This window comes from Choloepus didactylus, chromosome 6 (genome assembly GCF_015220235.1).
Source record: "Choloepus didactylus isolate mChoDid1 chromosome 6, mChoDid1.pri, whole genome shotgun sequence".
Lineage (NCBI taxonomy): Eukaryota > Metazoa > Chordata > Mammalia > Pilosa > Megalonychidae > Choloepus > Choloepus didactylus.
In genome coordinates this window covers 33,777,548-33,795,930 of record NC_051312.1, presented here as the reverse complement: position 1 = coordinate 33,795,930, position 18,383 = coordinate 33,777,548, and the positions used below count along the sequence as shown (strand labels likewise).

The 18,383-nt window shown below is 49.4% G+C and overlaps 1 protein-coding gene across 3 annotated transcripts; it reads left to right on the top strand.

Moving 5' to 3' along the window:
• The first annotated feature begins 746 nt into the window (after positions 1-746).
• Positions 747-7,192, top strand: SLC35C1 (solute carrier family 35 member C1). Of its 3 annotated transcripts, XM_037838671.1 has the most exons (4): positions 747-928; positions 1,164-1,220; positions 2,433-2,959; positions 5,269-7,192. In XM_037838671.1, exons 1-4 carry the CDS (start codon positions 897-899, stop codon positions 5,826-5,828), a joined length of 1,176 nt encoding a protein of 391 aa, XP_037694599.1. In that variant the 5' UTR covers positions 747-896; the 3' UTR covers positions 5,829-7,192. The 3 variants fall into 3 exon arrangements, with proteins under 3 accessions (XP_037694599.1, XP_037694600.1, XP_037694601.1); XM_037838672.1 differs by lacking the exon at positions 1,164-1,220; XM_037838673.1 differs by lacking the exon at positions 747-928 and having other exon boundaries at positions 1,191-1,293.
• The last annotated feature ends 11,191 nt before the right edge of the window (positions 7,193-18,383 follow it).

Here is an 18,383-nt window from a genome sequence, read left to right as displayed (position 1 = left end):
CTCAGTTCTTTAAGTCTCTCCTTTTGACCATGAAGGTGACAAAGTGACCAAATGGCATCTTCCACCTGGAGACCAGAAACTAGGAAGGGGGGGTGGGTGGTGCTCAGGTATCCCAGAGCCAGGGACAGAGAGCTGGTGGAGGAGGACAGGGCCTGGGGGCCTGGGCAGAGCTTGCTCGAGGGAGTTGAGCCCTGCCTGGGGCTCTTAGACAGTGTTCCTTTCCCTGCAGTCCTCCAAGGGCTGTGATAAACCCAGGCAAGCCAAGGGTTTGTGCAGTTAGCTTGCCAGACTTAAGTGTACACCACAGATTTTACCTTTCTGTTATGGAAATTCTCAAATGTTGGCAAAAGTACAGAGACTAGTATAATGTATCCACATGTACCTATAACCCAGCTTCAACACCATCAACGTTTTGCCAATCTTGTTTTATCTGTCCACCTTTTTACCATTTTTTTTCTTTCTGTGTGTGTGAGCATTCTGAGTATTTTAAAGCCAATTCCAGACATCATATCATATCATCTCACCCATAAATTAAATGTTTCTAATTAAATGGTTTTTGAAATATTAAAAGACAGATGACAGCCCCTACTCTCACCCATACCAGCTACAGTTTTGAATAAGGAGGTTGAGATCCACTGGTGTAGTCCAGCCCTCTGGTTTAACAGTGGAAACAACTCGGGCCCTGAGAGAAGCTCCCCTCCCCACCAGTGTGGGTTCTTCAACGGGAACCAGAGAGAAGTCAGCGCTGCCAGAGAGTGAGGGACGCCGGGGTGGTAACTGCCTATCCAGGTCGGATCCTTGGGAGGGGGCCAGGATCCCCCACTCTGCCGGCAGGAAGAATCCAGGCCCTTCTCTGCCGGCCCAACTGAAAGCTCATAACTTCCCGGGTGCCAGCGATGCAGCCGGATCCCGGGACGTGCAAGCTGCGGTAACGAGCGGGGGATTCCCGAGGGGTATGGGATGGAGCAGGGGTGGCCTTGGAAAGTGGAAGGAACTTGTTCCCAAGACCGGCGGCTTAACTGCTTAACTGAAGGCAAGGCCCATGGTGGGACAGGGGTCGCCCTGCCGCCACCTCCTACCCCAAACGCGGAGCGGGCCGGCATCGCTGGCGCGGCGCCCGGGACACGGAGCAGGAAGTCATCTCCCACGGGCACTGCCTCTAGGTGCGGCCGCTGCAGGTGCGGCGCGGGTGACTCGGGCCGGCGGGCAGTGCAAAGGAGGTGAGCGTGGGGACGCCTTCGCCGCCGGGGAGAGCCGGCCTCGGGGCCGAAGCTTGCGGCAGGGCCCCGCGGGGTAAGGCAGTTTCTGGAAGTGGGAGAGTTGCGGGGAGATGGGGGGTAGAGGGGTTGCATTGAAGATCCGGGAGCTCGGATCCAGGCCGCTGGGAGGGACTCAAATGGGAGAGCAGGGCGGACTGGTTGAAGCCTGGAAGGGCGGCGCAGCCTTCGGCCTGTGGGAGCGCTACCAGGGTTCTCGGGCTTGGGAGAGAGACGGGGCGGTAAAAATGCGGGCAAGGAGGTTCTGGAAGAAAGAGCTGCGGGCTTGTTTGGAGGGCTGGTAGTGGAGTCCCTGGAAGCGGAGGGGCGCAGGAGTGGCGCCAAGGCTCTAGGGACGCAGCCCTCCTGCCCAGGGTTGAGGGTTTAGGAGGGAAGGTAGCCCCCGAAGAAGACGGAGCTGAGGGTGGGCGAGGGAGGAAAGGGTGCGTGGCTCAAGCACCGGATAACCCTTCCCTGGCTGCCAAGATGTCCTATGCGTTCTTGGAGCCTGTGGCTTTAAGCGTGACGCCGGGCGTGCGCGCTCTTTAAGGAGGGGTCGGAGGCGTGTCAGGAAATGAGTCCTGAGCCCGCCTCGCTGGGGAAGGCGGTCTCGGATGTCCGGAGGCTCCGGGGCTCAACCGGAGCAGGCACCGGGGAAGGCTATGCGGCGTGGGCTTGGGACCTCCGGACCCGTCCCTCGTGTGTCGGCCCCCCGCCCTGGGCACCTCTGACCCACCCCGCACCCCTCTTCTCCCCCAGCCCACACTCCGTCCGTTCTGCACTCTTCCCCACTCCGTGCAAACCACTCTCCCTTAGCGGCCCATGCCTCCCTTTCCCCGCACCCCTTGCCCACACTGTCCCCTGTCCTTTTCTTGCACCTTCTCCCTCCATCGCCCTCCTTTCCTCTTCCTGTCACCTGCTCCCTGCACGTTCTCATCCCATTCCTCTCCCTTTTCTCCCTGTGACCCTTCCCTCCTAGGCATCAGGACATATCAGTCCTGGCCCCACAACCCTAGCCTGCCCTTATCCTTCCCTTGTCTTGCCCGGTGCACCACCACCCCCCATGTGACAGTTGAGGGCTGCTTTTGCAAAAATCATAAGTGAGCTCACTGCCCTGTCGACAGGGACTCAGGGTCCAGGCGGCGGGGTGACCCAGCTTCTCTCCACCATGAACAGGGTCCCTCTGAAACGTTCCCGAATCCTGCACATGGCTCTGATGGGGGCCTCCGACCCCTCTGGAGAGCCCGAGGCCGGAGGGGAGAAGCCCTTTCTGCTGCGGGCCTTACAGATCGCGCTGGTGGTCTCTCTGTACTGGGTCATCTCCATCTCCATGGTGTTCCTTAACAAGTACCTGCTGGACAGCCCCTCCCTGCGGCTCGACACCCCCATCTTCGTCACTTTCTACCAGTGCCTGGTGACAGTGCTGCTGTGCTGGGGCCTCAGCACCCTGGCCGCCTGCTGCCCCGGGTCCATGGACTTCCCCACCCTGCGCATGGACCTCAGGGTGGCCCGCAGCATCCTGCCCCTGTCCGTGGTCTTCATCGGCATGATCACCTTCAATAACCTCTGCCTCAAGTATGTTGGGGTGGCCTTCTACAACGTGGGCCGCTCACTCACCACCGTCTTCAATGTGCTGCTCTCCTACCTGCTGCTCAAGCAGACTACCTCCTTCTATGCCCTGTTAGCCTGCAGCGTCATCATTGGTGAGCTATTGCCAAGGGAATGGGGCGGGCCTGGGGGCAGAAACCCTAAGTAGTAACCCTTCCAAGCATCTTTATCTGCTCTGGGTGCACAGGACAGAGCCTGGAGCCCTGAGTGAGAAGGTAACTTGCACCCCCAGGCTCTTACAGAAGGGCAGCTAGATTGCATCCTCTGGCCTCACTTCTTCACTTCTACTCTCTCCCTGCCAAATGCCCCCAGGGATCCCCTCTTTAGTTCTGCTTACTGTGCCCTGAGCAGAGGGTGTTGGGGGCTCCAGGTGGGAGAATTTGCATGCAAAAGTAACTAGGGAAACTGGGCCCAATTCCGAAAAGTAATCACAGTAGCTGATGATGAGCTGAGAACGGTGCATCCCCCCCACCCCCCGCTGTGGGGGAAGAGGGATCTACTCCCTCCCTGCTACCGTATGTCACATGATACCTTCCCAAAGCTCCTTCTGGCTGAGTCCCTTCTGGACTCAGAGATAACCAGCAGGAGGGCACCCAGCGCTTCTGGCTGAGCAAGTGAGCCAGTGGTGCAGCCCAACCCCTCCCATTCCCCACCCCAACACACACACAGCAGGTCTGTGGGTTCCTGTCATCAAAGGCTATACCAGGAAAGGGGAGAGGACTGCTTGTTGAGTGCACACGATGCCTTGTCCCCTTTAACACACACAACCACCTCCATCACAACCTCCATTCATTCACTCATTCAACGAATATTAATTGATGGCCAGGAGCATGCTAGGCACTATGCCAGGCTTTGGGGATACATGATTGAAAAAGGCAGACCCAGCTCCTGCACTCAGGATACTCATGCCAGAGTGGGAAAGTCTGTGTTGGGGACATAGAGATGCTGTGGGAAATCTGGTGGCGGTTGGGGAGGGGCAATCTAAGCAGGCTTTCTGGAGGAGGTGCTGCATGGGCAAAGAGCAGGCAGAGAATACATTCTAGGCAGAAGGCAAGTATGTTCACTTCTTGAGTTCAAGAACCACAGTATGGGTCAGCAGACACAAAACAACCCAGATGAGCAGACACCACACGGAGCAGGCCTTTGAGAGCCCAGTCAGGTCTGGACTTTTTCCTGAGGGCAGTGAGGAGCCACTGAGGGCCTTTAAGCTGGGCCAGGACCTGAGCACAGCTGCATCTTAGGACCATCACTCTGGTTGCAAGGTGGAAGTAGAATGGTTACAGTAGGGGGATCAAGAGAGTGACCCAGATCTTTACAGATGATGAAAGAAACAAACTCAGGTTAAGTAACTTTCCCCAGGCCACTCAGCTTCTAAATGGCAGAGCCCAATTAGAGCCCAAATCTGTCTGACTCCAAAGCTTCTGCTTTTCCCACTAGGCCATGTCACTGGATGCTGTGGTGGGCGATACAGAGTATATAAAATTCAGCCCCTGGCTTCTCTTCCCATGGGCAGGTACCTAGCAGCCCAAGGCAGAAGGGGATTTAAAGGAAAAACAGTCAGTAGGAAGTAGGAAAGAGGGCTGGGGGCTGAGGATATCAGGAAACTCTTCCCCTGGAGGAGGTTGGCTTTGATCTTGAAGAATGAGTAGAATCCCCTTGGGAAGGAGGTGGATGCTTCTGGTACAGGAAGTGAATAAGGACACTGAGCCCCAGGTGAGAAGCAGCGAGCCTAGAGGGATGGCATGGAGTGATCAAGGGACAGAGAGAAGGCTGGCAAGGGTGTGGGAAGCTTGGCATGCCAGGCTGAGGAGTGTACTCTTGATGGGACAGTGGGGAGCAGGGAGGCTCTCAGGCAGGAGGTGATGTGTGAGTGAACTTCTCAAACGACATCAGGCCCTGAAAGTTTCTAATTTAATGCTCACCGTGGTTATGTGGCATGCCCCCTTTTTTACAGAAGAAGAAGCCGAGGCTTACAGACCTTGAGTCATTTGCCCAAGGTCACCTTAAGTACTAAGTGGTGCTCATCTTGCAAAACTTGCCTCAAATGTTACTTTCCAGGTGCCCCAAGCTAGTGCAACTGCCTAGTTCTGGGTCCTCATAGCACCCTGCCCTTACGGACCTCACCACAATTATAATTAAAGGAGAAATTGGGAAATGAATTGTCTTAATATCTTTCTCCTCTGCTGGAATGTAAGCTCCGTGAGAAGGTTTTCTCGTCCAGGACCATTTCCCCATCCCTTGCTATAGTGCTTTGCATGTAGTGGAGACTCTGGACATATTTATTGGAGGGAGGGAAAGGGACGAGGGGACTGCAAGGGGGTGCCCAGTCTACATGCTTTGGTGTGAAAATTCTGTCCCTCCTCATCCCTCTTCTCCCCTCACCCTTCTCCTCTCCCCACTGCAGGCGGCTTCTGGCTAGGCGTGGATCAGGAGGGGGCAGAGGGTACCCTGTCTTGGATGGGCACCCTGTACGGCGTGCTGGCCAGCCTCTGCGTCTCGCTCAATGCCATCTACACCAAGAAGGTGCTCCCGGCGGTGGACGGCAGCATCTGGCGCCTGACCTTCTACAACAACACCAACGCCTGCGTCCTTTTCCTGCCCCTGCTCGTGCTCTTTGGGGAGCTTCAGGCCCTCTACAACTTTGCCCAGCTGGGCAGCGCCCACTTCTGGGGGATGATGACACTGGGTGGCCTGTTTGGCTTCGCCATTGGCTACGTGACAGGACTACAGATCAAGTTCACCAGTCCCCTGACCCACAATGTGTCGGGCACGGCCAAGGCCTGTGCCCAGACAGTGCTGGCCGTGCTCTACTACGAGGACACCAAGAGCTTCCTCTGGTGGGCGAGCAACATGATGGTGCTGGGAGGTTCCTCCGCCTATACTTGGGTCAGGGGCTGGGAGATGAAGAAGGTCCAGGAGGAGCCCAGCCCCAAGGAGGATGAGAAGAGCACCGTGGGGGTGTGAGTGACTGGAACCCTGGGATGGCTCCGCCTTGAGGATCACGCTCAGGGTGGAGCCAGATCAACAATAAAGACTGTCTTTCTGAGCCTAGAGATGTAGGCGTGGAAGGGAGTATGGCTTCCAGACTCGATTGGAATATGAGGGTTGAAAAGGAACCAGTGTTTTCAAGTAATTTCAGAAAGTTGCCAAATTTATCTCTACCCCTTTCCTCTTTCTGGGTTTTTGTCCTCCTTTAGTGGGGGAGAGATCCCCATGGGAATAGCCAGTTAGGTTCTCTGGAAGAGCACTAGCTCTTGGGGGAGTGGAGAGAGGGCACCACCCCTTCCCAACTCCCACTCCCAGGGCTTGTCTGCTTCCACATCCCCTCTGGGCTGGGGGTGGGCTGCAGCCTATAAAGGTCAGCGTTGGCAAAGCCATGAAGTCCTCACTTACACTCAGGGGAGTTGAGGAAGTGACTCCACCACCTGCCAACTGTAGGGGGGTCAGGAAATCTCATGCCTCTGGGAACCTGGGCTGCTTCCAGGCCCTCCGGCAGGCAGCGTGGTGGCCTTGGCCCCACGAGCCACCCTTTCTTCAGAGGAAAGCGTGGGCTGGGCCTGAGGGAGGAAATAGGCTAGCGTTCCCTCTCCTCTGCATTGAACAGTAGGCCCCGTGGAAGGAGGTGAAGGAAAGTGGCCTGGGAATGGGATAGATCGTGGGGAAGTACCCCGACCCCATCTGTACCCCATATTTCCAGCTTTTGAACATGGAGGGATCACCCATCTTTTACCAGTTAAGCAGGGCCATTAACACCCTCCAATCCCTGACCCACTTGACTCCCTCCTCTGTCTCTGGGAAGCAGGAGCCCCTCTGGTTTCCCAGCACGTGGCGTAGCTGCCTGGCTCAGGTCACAGCCTGCTGGTAGGGGGGCCAGAGAGCCTCTTCTGCCTTCTCCTGGTTCTGTGTTTCCCAAATCCTTCATTCCCAGGTGGGTAGATGGAGCAAGGTTCCAGGCTCTAAGTCTTCCACCTGTGCTGTGCTTGGCACTGGGGCCAGGGGGAGGGGGTGGTGTTACCCTGAGCCTCTTCCCTTGCAAAGGTGATAAACTAGCATTTGAGTTTTTCCCTGAGGTTGGGGCCTGAAAGAACCTGCTGGTCCCCTCACCACACCCTCCTGGCTCAGGAGAGGCTTTCACTCCCCACTCCCAACCCCATTCCTCCTGCTGGGCCCAGACTCCAGGGTTTTGTGGCACCCATCTCTTTGGTGTGGTTTCTGATATTTTCAGTCCTTGCAGGAAGGGCTGGGGAGAGCAGGTCTCACCAACCCCCTCCAGGTGCCCTCACAATCCCAGGTGGTTTTAATGAATTAACTGTCATTTAATAAAAAATCAGAGCAAGACGTCTGTGTGTGTGGAGTGAGTGGGGGATGGGGGCAGGGCAGGGCTAAGCAGGATTTATGGGGAGGCTTCATGGAGCTGCAGGTCTGTCTAGGGCAGGAAGACTCATCCCTGCCCCCTCAGACGCAGGGTCCATCCAAAAGGGCTCCTTTCGGGAAAGTAAGTGACCAGACCTCAAATTCCAGATTAGGAAAAGCTGCCATTTACTGGGCGCTGGCTGTAAACTGGATGCCATGATGAGTGTTTTACGGCTGTCATCAATGTTTATGACACCCCTCAGTCCACCTTTCGTGGGATGCGCGTCATCGCCCGGACCCCCGTTTTACAGGTGAGGGCACTGAGGCTCAGAGAGCCTGGATCACGGGAAGGAAGGGGCAGCGCAGGATTTGGGCCCAGGTCATTGCCTCAGTGCCCTTAACTGGCCTGCATTCTGACTCTGCTCTGTACCCAGCATTTTTTGAGCACCTACTATGTGCCAGACATGTGAAGACCCCGATCTGCTTCCAAGGGCTTGCATGTAAACACATGTTAAGGCCTCACAACAGGTGAAATAATGGAAATACTAACACATTGCCCTAACCCAGAAGAGAGAGAGACCAAGTCTCGGGTAATCAGCCAAGTCTTCACAAGGGGCCAGGCTTTAGAGCTGAGTCTTACTGGGTGAGGAAGGCTCACCAGGAGGAGGAGAGGAGGAAGGGCAGTTGGGAGGAAGGCCTAAGTTTTACTGGGAAAAGAGCACATCTGGGGAGTGGTGGAAAGGAAGCCAGAAAGATGAGGTGGGGTCATGGAGTGAAAGTCGTCTGTCGGGACATGATCCTACAGATTTGTGAACCATTCTGAGTTCTTTAAACAGAGAGTAGTCATGATGATCTCCATACCCTTTATATGATCAGAACATTGAGGCAATACTTTTAGTATTATTGTACTTTCTTGAACAAGATTCAAGAATAATCTATATTATCATATTTTTACAAAGTATGATAATATTTTGTAAAAATATGATAAGTAGTTTTATTTAATATGATAGTACTATTACAGACAAAAAGATGCATGGCTTCATCTCAAATACCAAACTAATTCATATTTTTATTTTTAAATCAGGGGAGGGGGTATCAATTCTCAGGGCATGATTCAACAGCCCACCCCACTGTGCCATATCCTTACACGCACATGCAGAAAGACACGCAGTGTATGCAAATGGGCTTGGATCCACACTTTGTCACAGTCCCCAACTCTAATGCATGTGAAGCCTAGGGAACAACCTAACGCAGAGCCAACCCTTCAGCATCCCAGGCTTCCAGAATGCAGCCTGCTCCCTGCACCCTTCAGCCGCAGCTCATCTCTATAGTATTTAGAGTCCATGATTCCTCTAGGAATGTTTTTCCTGTACAGATGCAGAAGTCATGTCCCTTCCCCTGAGATCCCAGGCTGCCCCCCACCTTCTCTCTCATCCCTTTTTGAAGGCAGTGGCCCAGGCGTGCAGAGGTCGGGCTGCCCAGTTTAAAACTGGTGGATGAGGCTGGAGAATTTAGGAAGAGTGACCCGGCCCTGCGCTGCCACACACCTCTCCTTCAGAGCACAGCAGTCTTCACTTCTGCCTTTGAAGAGCACTTAACCAGGAGTCAGAAGACCTAGATTCCACTTTTTAGAAGCTATATGGCCTCAGGAAATTCCCTTAACCTTTCTGGGCCTTACTTTTCCTACCTGAGAAATGGGGATAATCCTTGCCTATCCTAGCACACATGTAAAGTGCTCAGCATAGTTCTTGGCATACAGTGAGTTATTATTGACACCAACAAACAATAGTCTATATTGAGTGCTAATTGTGCATCAAGCACTAGGGAGAGAAACAGTGGACAAGACACTAAAAACAAGCAAACAATCAAATAAATAAAGTTGAGGTAAGGGCAATAAAGGAAACAAACAAAAAAGCCAAAATGGAGACTATCAGAGGGGAACCTTCTTTAGAAAGAAGGCCCCTCTGTGAAGACATATAACTTCAGACCCCAATGAACCTCCCACAGAAAGAACTGGAGGAAGCGATACTGAACAAAAGCAGGAGTTCTCTGCGTAACAGCCAATCTATGACCCTGGAGTTTCAAAGAACTAAGCACGAAGCAGATCAGAAGGCCTCTCACCCCAAAAATCTGTCTCCCTGAGTCTAAGGAGTTCAGGATTTTTTGTGGATTCAAACAAGGGGTGATGGAATTGTTATCATTAGATATGCCAGGCTAGAATGACCATTACAGTCGCAGGTATAAACAAGGCTGAAACTAGGCTAGAACAACCATTACAAAAGTATAAACAGGGCTGAGACTAGTTGAGTTTCAGTAATTTCAGGTATTAACTTTTGGCTATTCTAAAACATAGAAAGAAAAAAAACACACACCTATATAATGATTCAGTAATCAGAATCATTTAATTCCTAATTTCTCAAAAGGGTGTCCCAGGCAGAGGTTTACAGCACATGCAAAGTCCCTGAAGAATGAGAAGAGTTGGTTGTGGTCAAGGACCAGAAGAAGTCCAGACTGGCAGGAGCAGAGTGACCATGGAGAAGAGTGGAAAGAAAGGAGGTCAGAGGCCAAGGCCCAGTCAGGGAGCACTATATTGACCAAGCAAGGAGTTTGGATTTATTGGCACTGCAGTGGGAACTCACTGGGAGGGTGCCATGACCTGATTTATATTTTAAGATCCATCTGTCTGTTGTGAGGAGAATGAATTGAACCAAAGGGCAAGGACCACAAGGCACAGGTAAGGGGCCCAGGCTATACCAATGACCAAGGTAAGAACTGACAATAGCTTGGACTGAGATGGTAGCAGTGGAGATGGAGAGAGGAGAATGGATTTGAGATGCATTGTGGAAGTAAAGCCAACAGAGGTCTGGATGTCGGGTTGAAAAAAAGCAATGACTTAAGGACAAGATAATGCCCAGACTTCTGGCTTAAGAAACTGGGAAAGAAGATACCACTTATTGAATGGGGAAGGCTAAGTGGTGAGAGATGGGCTTGGGACCAGGAGCTTATTTTGGGATATGTTAAGTTTGAGATATTGGTGGGTGGTGTTGGGACATGATATCATGGGGATGTCAAGTAGACTATGAGAAGTTAGGACTATGGAGATCTTTGTGAAGGAGAAAGCTTTAAAGAAACAGCCCGTTCTACTTACTATTGATGATTCATATTACCCCAAAAATTGGTGGCTGAAATCAACCATTTTATCTTGCTCATAATTTTGTGGGTCAGGAAGGGTATGGCTGAGTAGTTCCAGCTTGGAGTCTCATGTGGTTGCAGTTAGATGTTGGCTGGGTCTGCAGTTGTTTAAAGGCTCAACTGGGCTGCACATCTAAGAGCACTTGCCCATCTGGCTGGCACTGATGCTGGCTGCTGGCCAGATCAGCTGGGCTTGGGACTGGAGCATCCACACATGGCCTCTCCAGCATGACAGCCTCAGGGTGGTTGGCTTTTCCCAGAGTAAGTGTCCAAGAAGACCAGGTGGAATCTACTTGGCCTTTTCTGACCCAGCCTTGGAAATCACATCATGTCACTTCAGCCTTTCTCTATTGGTTAAGGCAATCACAAGCCCACCAGGATCCAGGGTAGGGGGCGGAGACCCCACCTTTCATGGAAAGAGGGTTAAAGAATATTGGGGCCATGTATTAAAACCACCACATGACTCTTCTTATAGCTGTCCATTGATAGCAGCCCCTCTGCAACTCACTATGTGTAAGGAATACAAATGGGATGGAATCCCACTAGATCAGAGGGGCCAGTGAATACCCAAGGCCCTGTCCTTCACCCTTCACAAAACCCCCAACATGCCCACTCAGTTGTACTATCTAGTAACTTATGTTGTGCCTTTAGATTTCCAAAGCATTTTCTCATTTAAAGCCAGGGACTCTCAGAACTAGAAAGGATCACTGAGATTCTCCAGGCTAGATAGAGCTCCCTGCCTAGCTTCACAGAATCATCTGTGATGTCATTTAAGCTGCCTCTAGCCGCTACTTTGTTATATTATAACCCCTAAAAAGCATTAAAATTCATTCTTTCTTTCAATAAATATCGATTGAGTACCTACCATGTGCCAGGCATACTCTGGAGATCCAGAAAGAAAATGGCCCCTGAGTTCTTAGAGCTTAGCAATAGAGGAACGACAGTGAACAAAAAGACAAAAAAGAAATAAAGTATGGTAAGTGCCATGAAGAAGATACAGCCTCATTGCGATTGAGAGTGCTGGGTGTATGACTTAAGTTCAGACTCTCTGAACTCTGTTTAGATCAGACTTCTCCAAAGAGTCTCTGAATAAAGATATGATTAAAAATCTAAATTGGCAAAGGAGCAGTCAGGAAAGTCCTGGGGACACACTGTGTCAGGCAGAGGGATCAGCAAGTGCAAAGACCCTGGGATGATTGTGTGTTTGGTGTGAGCAAGGCAAGGCCAGGGTGGCTGAACGGTGGTGAGAGATGAGATCCGAGTTGTAAGTGGACGTTTGTTAGTCATGAGATGTATTAGTTAAATTTATTTTAGCTGCAAGTAAGAGAAATCAACTGAAACAATTAAGAGAAATAAATTGAAACTACTTGCAGCAGGTGCCTGCACACACAGCCACCTTCTATTCCTCCCATCTCCATATGCACATACTATATCTCCCATCAAGAAGTATGGTCTACTGATCCTTGAATCAGAGCTGATCTTCTGACTTGCTTTGACCAAAAGAATACAGAAAAAGTAACATTTGGGACCTTCTGAGCCCAGCCCTTAAAAGGACTGGGAACTTCTGCTTCCTCCCTCTGGCAACCCTGAGGACACTATGCTATCAGGAGGCCTAAAGAAGCCATGTGGAGAGGCCACATGGAGGAGACCCCAGGCACCCCAGCCAGCAGCCCCTACCCACCCTCCAGAGAAAAGTGGCCACATAAGTGACCCTAGGTGAGGCCAACAAAAGAACCACCCAGTCCACCCACAGAATCTGGAGAAACACTAAACCTTTAAGCCTCTAAATTTTGGGTGGTTTGTTGCACAGTGTCCTAGTTTGCGTAAGCAGCTATGACAAATACCACAAGCTGGCTTTTGTTTAAACAGCAGGAATTTATTGGCGCATAGTTTTGGAGGCTAGAAGTTCTGAATCAAGACCATGCTTTCTCCCCGGAATCTGTAGGGTTCTGGTGCTGGCTACTGGCACTCCTTGGAGTTCCTTGGCTTGTGTTTCTGTCACATGGCAATGTCTTCCCCTTTCTTGCTTTTGTGACTTCCTGGTTCTCTTTCTAAAGCCTCCAGTAATCCAGATCAAAACCCACCCTCATTCAGTTGGGCCACACCTTAACTAAAAACAACATTTTCAAGAGATTTCATTTACCATGGGTTCACACCCAAGGAATGCAAATCAAGATTAGGAACATGTCTAAATTGGGATACATAATTCAATCTACCGCACAGGGCAATAGATAACTGATACAATAGACTATATAAATGGGGGAGGAGGGTTTTCTGTGAAGGAAACTGGGAGTTTCTTAATGGAATTCCAGGAAGATCAGAGAAGCCAGGGCTCAGGAAGGGCAGACCAGAATGCCATGGGGTTATCAGCAGCAGGAGTCCATGGCTGTCCTGCTAGAGCACAACCATCAATACACTTCAACTCCATTGTAGACCAGACTCACTTTCGGGTCAGTCTCCCCAGTTTCTGCGAGAGGGGGTATGATTGGATCAGATGTCCCCTACCCCCAAGCAGCATCATGTGTGTCACCCAGACCACTGCTGGGGGGTCCATAGGTGGTCCAAAGGGTGCTGGGACAGCAGCCCTGGCAGCCTCCACTGCATTGGAATACTCTTCCCCAATGGACTCAAATAAATAGGAATATGTGGCCAATTTTTTTTTTAATTTTTTTCCTGACTTGATCTTTGTGCAAACAATGCTGCTCAACAGTGAATTTTCCAAGCCCCTCATTTTGCAGTTGAGGAAACTAAGGCACAGAAAGGTTAAAGGAGGTTCCTGAAGTTGCAGAGCAAATGAGTAGCTGAGCTTAAAGTAGAATATGAATCTCCTGATCCTAATCCAGGATGCTTTCTGCTTGTCAAGGTCACACAGCTGGTTCAAGGGAGCTATTTTTTTTAAATTTAGCAAACACTTAAATAAACTTTCCTAAGTGTCAGGCACTGTTGAAAATGCTTTATAAATATTAACTCACTTTGTCCTTATAACAACCCTATACAATGGGTACTATTATCATCTCTCATCTCATAGATGAGAAAAACTGAGGTTATTTGTCTGAAGTCATATGCCAATAAGTGGCAGAATTACTATTCCAACTGAGGCAATCTAGCTCTCAACCATAAAACCATGCTGCTTCCTTAGTATGAAAGTTATCATTTTCATGTTATCTTCATAATAATTCCATAATGTAGGTAAAGATGAAAATATCTAAGGGTGAAAAGACACTTAGACTTAGGGTCAAAAGACAAACCACACGCTAGCTGTATAGCCTTATTCAAATCACTTGATCTCTCTGATCTTTTTCCTCAAATAAAAAAGGAAAGTTGTTCTAATTTAAGATAAAACATGGTGATTTAAAGAGTCAACATACATGAAATTGCCCTACAACCTACCAAGTTCACACAAACATGAGGTTGGTTTTGTTCCCAATTTACCAGATGACAAAACTGAGGCCCTGAAAAGTCAAATAATTTGCACAGTGGGTCAATGACAAAATAGGGTGCAATACTCAGCTCTCATGACCCTCCTGTCTAATGTACTCCCTGCAGTTGCATGTGGGTGGGGAAGCTGCTGTCACCAGATATAGCCCTCACCCAGCCCCCACCTCACCACACACCTTGACTCCCATGGAAGGGCTATATTTGGGACCTGAAACCAACAGAAATGGGGACAGCAGCTGGTCCAGGTGTGCTGGGAGTCTCCGGATGGAGGAAGGCTGTGTGTGTGTGTGTGTGTGTGTGTGTGGTGTGTGTGTGTGTGTGTGGAGGGTGGGGGTTCCTGGTGTGGGTGCATACACAGGCTATCCTCCAGCACCCAGTGGGGAATTGATAACACTAGAGCTTGGAATGCATTTGGAAATCAGAGTCAAACCCTACTATTTTACAGACAGGCCTGACGCTTGGAGAGCGGGACTGACTCACCCAAGGTCACAGTGTGATGGAGCAGGCTGCCTAGACCCCCTCCTCCCAGAGGAGTGCCCTTTTCAATAATAGTAATAAAAACAATAGTAATAATGGCTAACATTTTTTGGATGTTCGCTACATACCAGGTGCTATTCTAAGCACTTGACATGTATTAAAACTCTGGGGTACTATTAACATCCCCATTTCACAGATGAGAAATTAACATGCCCCAAATCACATAGCTGGGTTCACTCTCTGCTCACGGAGAGACTGAATATACAAAAAGACAATGGCCACTCCCTCTCTCTAGCTAAGCCAACTCAGCAGGTGAACTCACTGCCCTCCCCACTACATGGGACCTGACTCCCAAGGATGTAAATCTCCCTGGCAACGCAGGATATGACTCCTGGGGATGAATCTGGACCCAGCATTGTGGGATTGAGAACATCTTCCTGACAGAAAGGGGGATGCGAAATGAAACGAAATAAAGTTTACTGGCTGAGAGATTGCAAATGGAGTCGAGAGGTTGCTCTGGTGACATTCTTATGCCCTATATAGATAACACTTTTTAGGTTTTAATGTATTGGAATAGCTAGAAGTAAATACCTGAAACTATCAAACTCCAACCCAGTAGTCTGGAGTCCTGAAGATGATTGTATAACAATATAACTTACAATGGGTAACAGTGCAATTGTGAAAACCTTGTGGATCACACTACCTTTATCCAGTGTATGGATGGATGAGTAGATAAATGGGGACAAAAACTAAATGAAAACTAGGGTGTGCTGGGGTGGGGGGATGTTCTTTTTTACTTTTATTTTTTATTCTTATTCTTTAGGGTGAAAGGAAAATGTTCAAAAATAGATTGGGGTGATGAATGCGTAACTATATGATGGTACTGTGAACAGTTGATTGTACACCATGGATGATTGTATGGTATATGAGTATATCTCAATAAAACCAAATTTAATTAAAAAAAAAAAAAAAAAGACAATGGCCAGACCATATGTGACAATAGAACTCTGACCTATAACCTCTGCTGCTATCAGCCCAGGAAGCCAAATCATATCTTCTGCAGAAATTGGCCCAAAATGGTCGGAACGTAGCCAGTGGCTGCCAATTTCTCTATTTTTTGCCCCCCAACTCCCACTTCCAGTTCTGACCAATTGCATAAGATGTCCCACTTTGAAGCAGCCCACCTCCAGCTTCCCCATGCCACCAGGCTCCAATCTGGTATACCTGAAGCCTTCCCCTTTTTCCCACTATAAAGCTTTCCAACTCCACTGCCTGCCTTTGAGTCTTTGCCAAATACAAGTGAGGTGAGTGACTCTCTTGTTACAGCAAGCCATGAAAGAATAGCCTCTGATTGTTGTCATTTGGGTGGTCTTCATTTATTTTCGCTACTCCCACTGCCCATCACCTTTCTGTCCAGGTACAGGCTGGCTTGAGAGGAGGAGGAGACCCAGGCTGGTCTTTGGAAGGGGTGCGAGTGGAGCTGGAGGCAGCTGCCTTTCTGCCCAACTGAAGGGTTATATGAGGCCTTCGGTCCAGCTGTTGTCCCCTCCACCACTGGGCTTTTTTACATTGCCTGCCTTCCTTCAGGTCCCATAGATCTCAGCCAGGGAGGGGAGTAGAAATCCCTGTGGCACACCCAGTATTTGCAGGCTCAATACCAATCCCCACTCCTTTGTCCTTGCTGACATAATCACAGTTTTGTTCCTTCCTCTTCTGGGAAGACTTTTGGGGGAGGAGCAGAGGCACTGAATCTTGATTAGTAAGAACCAATCATGGTCATCCTAGTCTCCTTGTCAGTCATATGTTTAAGCAGGATTGGCTAATAAGTTATGAGGAGTCAACTAGTGGCTTACTCTTCAAAAGAGATGCAAGATAGGAATGTTCCTTCTCTGGGTTTCTGTGGGATCCTCAGCATGTGATGCCTGGAGCCATGGCAGCCATTTGCAACCATGAGGGAGAGTCATCTTAGGAAGTCAAATTCCCCTTGGACCAATTTGAGCAACACTTCTGGATTGCCATACATCCTTGCTCCCTAGACTTTCTATACTTTCTGGCTACCATGGGTAACTACCTAGCCCTCTCCAGCCTGATCCCGAACTTCTGCCCTAATGCCCACTGTGTTGTCGGTCTGCCTCCTCCTCCCCCCAGAAAAGGAAATGAGACACTGAGAACCCACACCTAAAACAAATGGCCTTTATTTGATAAACCCTGATTTAAAACATGATCACTTTGGATTTAGAACAATAAACTCAATTCAACCACCACCCCAGTGAATCAGTGGGTCCTGGCACGAACCCAATCTATCCTCTAAAGCTTGGGCTCTGGAATGACATCATGGTCATGAAGTTGATCCTGAACCCAAACCATATTTCACTGACCTCTCTTCTCAACTCCCACAAAACCTGGTGGGATCAGGGCCACCAGAGACAAACACAGACCTCCAGCTCTTTCCTGGAACCAAGAGCTCAAGCTCCTCTGAGGTTGGACTCTGCGGGAAGGTGACAGGACATGCAGGGGTTGTCACCTCCTCCAGAGGCCAGGCAGGTAGCACACATGAGAGTAGGGTCAGAGTGTGAGGGCCACAGATATTGGTGAGGCCTGTGGCATAGGGGTCAAAGAACCCAGCAGAAGGCCCCAAATTCCAAATTTTCTAAAATATTGCTGGTCAGATTAGTTTGCCCCTCTGGCCATTAGGTTTTTTTTTTTTTTTAATGCAATTCTATTGAGATACAATCACATAACATACAATCATTCAAAGTGTACAATCAGTATCATCATATAGTTGTGCTTTCATCACCACAGTCAAACTTTGAATATATTGATCGCTCCAAAAAATAAAATTAAAATTAAAATAAAAAAGAACATCCAAAACATCCCATTCCCCTCTTCCCCTCATTGTTCATTTACTTTTTTAATACAGTTTAATTTAGCTATATTCACATACTGCACAGTGTATAATCAGTTATTCACAGCACCATCATACAACTGTGCGTTTGTCACCAGAATCAATTTTTGAAACTTTTCCTTACTTCAAAATAAAAATAAAAGCAAAAGGAACACCTAAATCTTTCCATCCCCTCCATCCCACCCTATTCTTCATCTGATTTTTTTCCTCATTTTTCCACTCATCTGTCCATACACTGGATGAAGGGAATGCGAGCCACAAGGTTTTCACGGTCACACTGTCACCCTGTGCAAGCTACATAGTTATGCAATTGTCTTCAAGAATCAGGGTCACTGGGTTACAGTTTGACAGCCTCAGGTATTTCTCTCTAGCCTTCCAACACACTGAAAACTAAAAAGTGATATCTATATAGTGCATAAGAATACCTTCCCAAGTGACCTCTCGACTCCATTTGAAATCTCTCAGCCCTCAAACCTCATTTTGTTTCATCTCTCTTCCCCCTTTTGGTCAAGAAGATCCTCTCAATCCCACAGCATGGGGTCCAAACTCATCTCCAGGAGTCATTTCCTGCGTTGCTAGGGGGATTTACACTCCTGGGTGTCATGTACCACGTAGGGGGGAGGGTAGTGAGTTCACCTGCCGAGTGGGCTTAGAGAGAGAGGGGGGCCACTAGTTTTTAACTTCTGAGATTTAGAGTCAGTTAGACCTTAGTTGGAATCCCACCTCTGTCATCTTTCAGCTGGGTGACTTCGAGTGAGTGAGATAACATCTCTGCAGCCCCGGTTTCCTGGCCACTTCCTAGCTGTGTGACCATGACTTGCTGTCTCTGAGCTTTGCTTGTCTACTCTATAAAGCGAGGATGATAACATTTCTTACTCTATGGGGCAGGGCAACTATTGATTGGGTGAGATGATGCATGTTATATGCTTAGCACACTATCTGGTACATAAACAGCAGATGCGTCCATTAAAAGGTAGCTCACAGCAGAAACCGTTGTGGAACTCTGCCACTCGGTCCTGTGGACTCAGCTCAGAGCAAGCCTCCAGCCTGTAGCGTCGGGGAGAGCTGAGACCTGGGAGGCAAGACACCTGGGCTCTATTGCTGCATCTGTATCTGCCTCCTTCCTCCTGCAGGGAAGATGGAAACTTATTTTC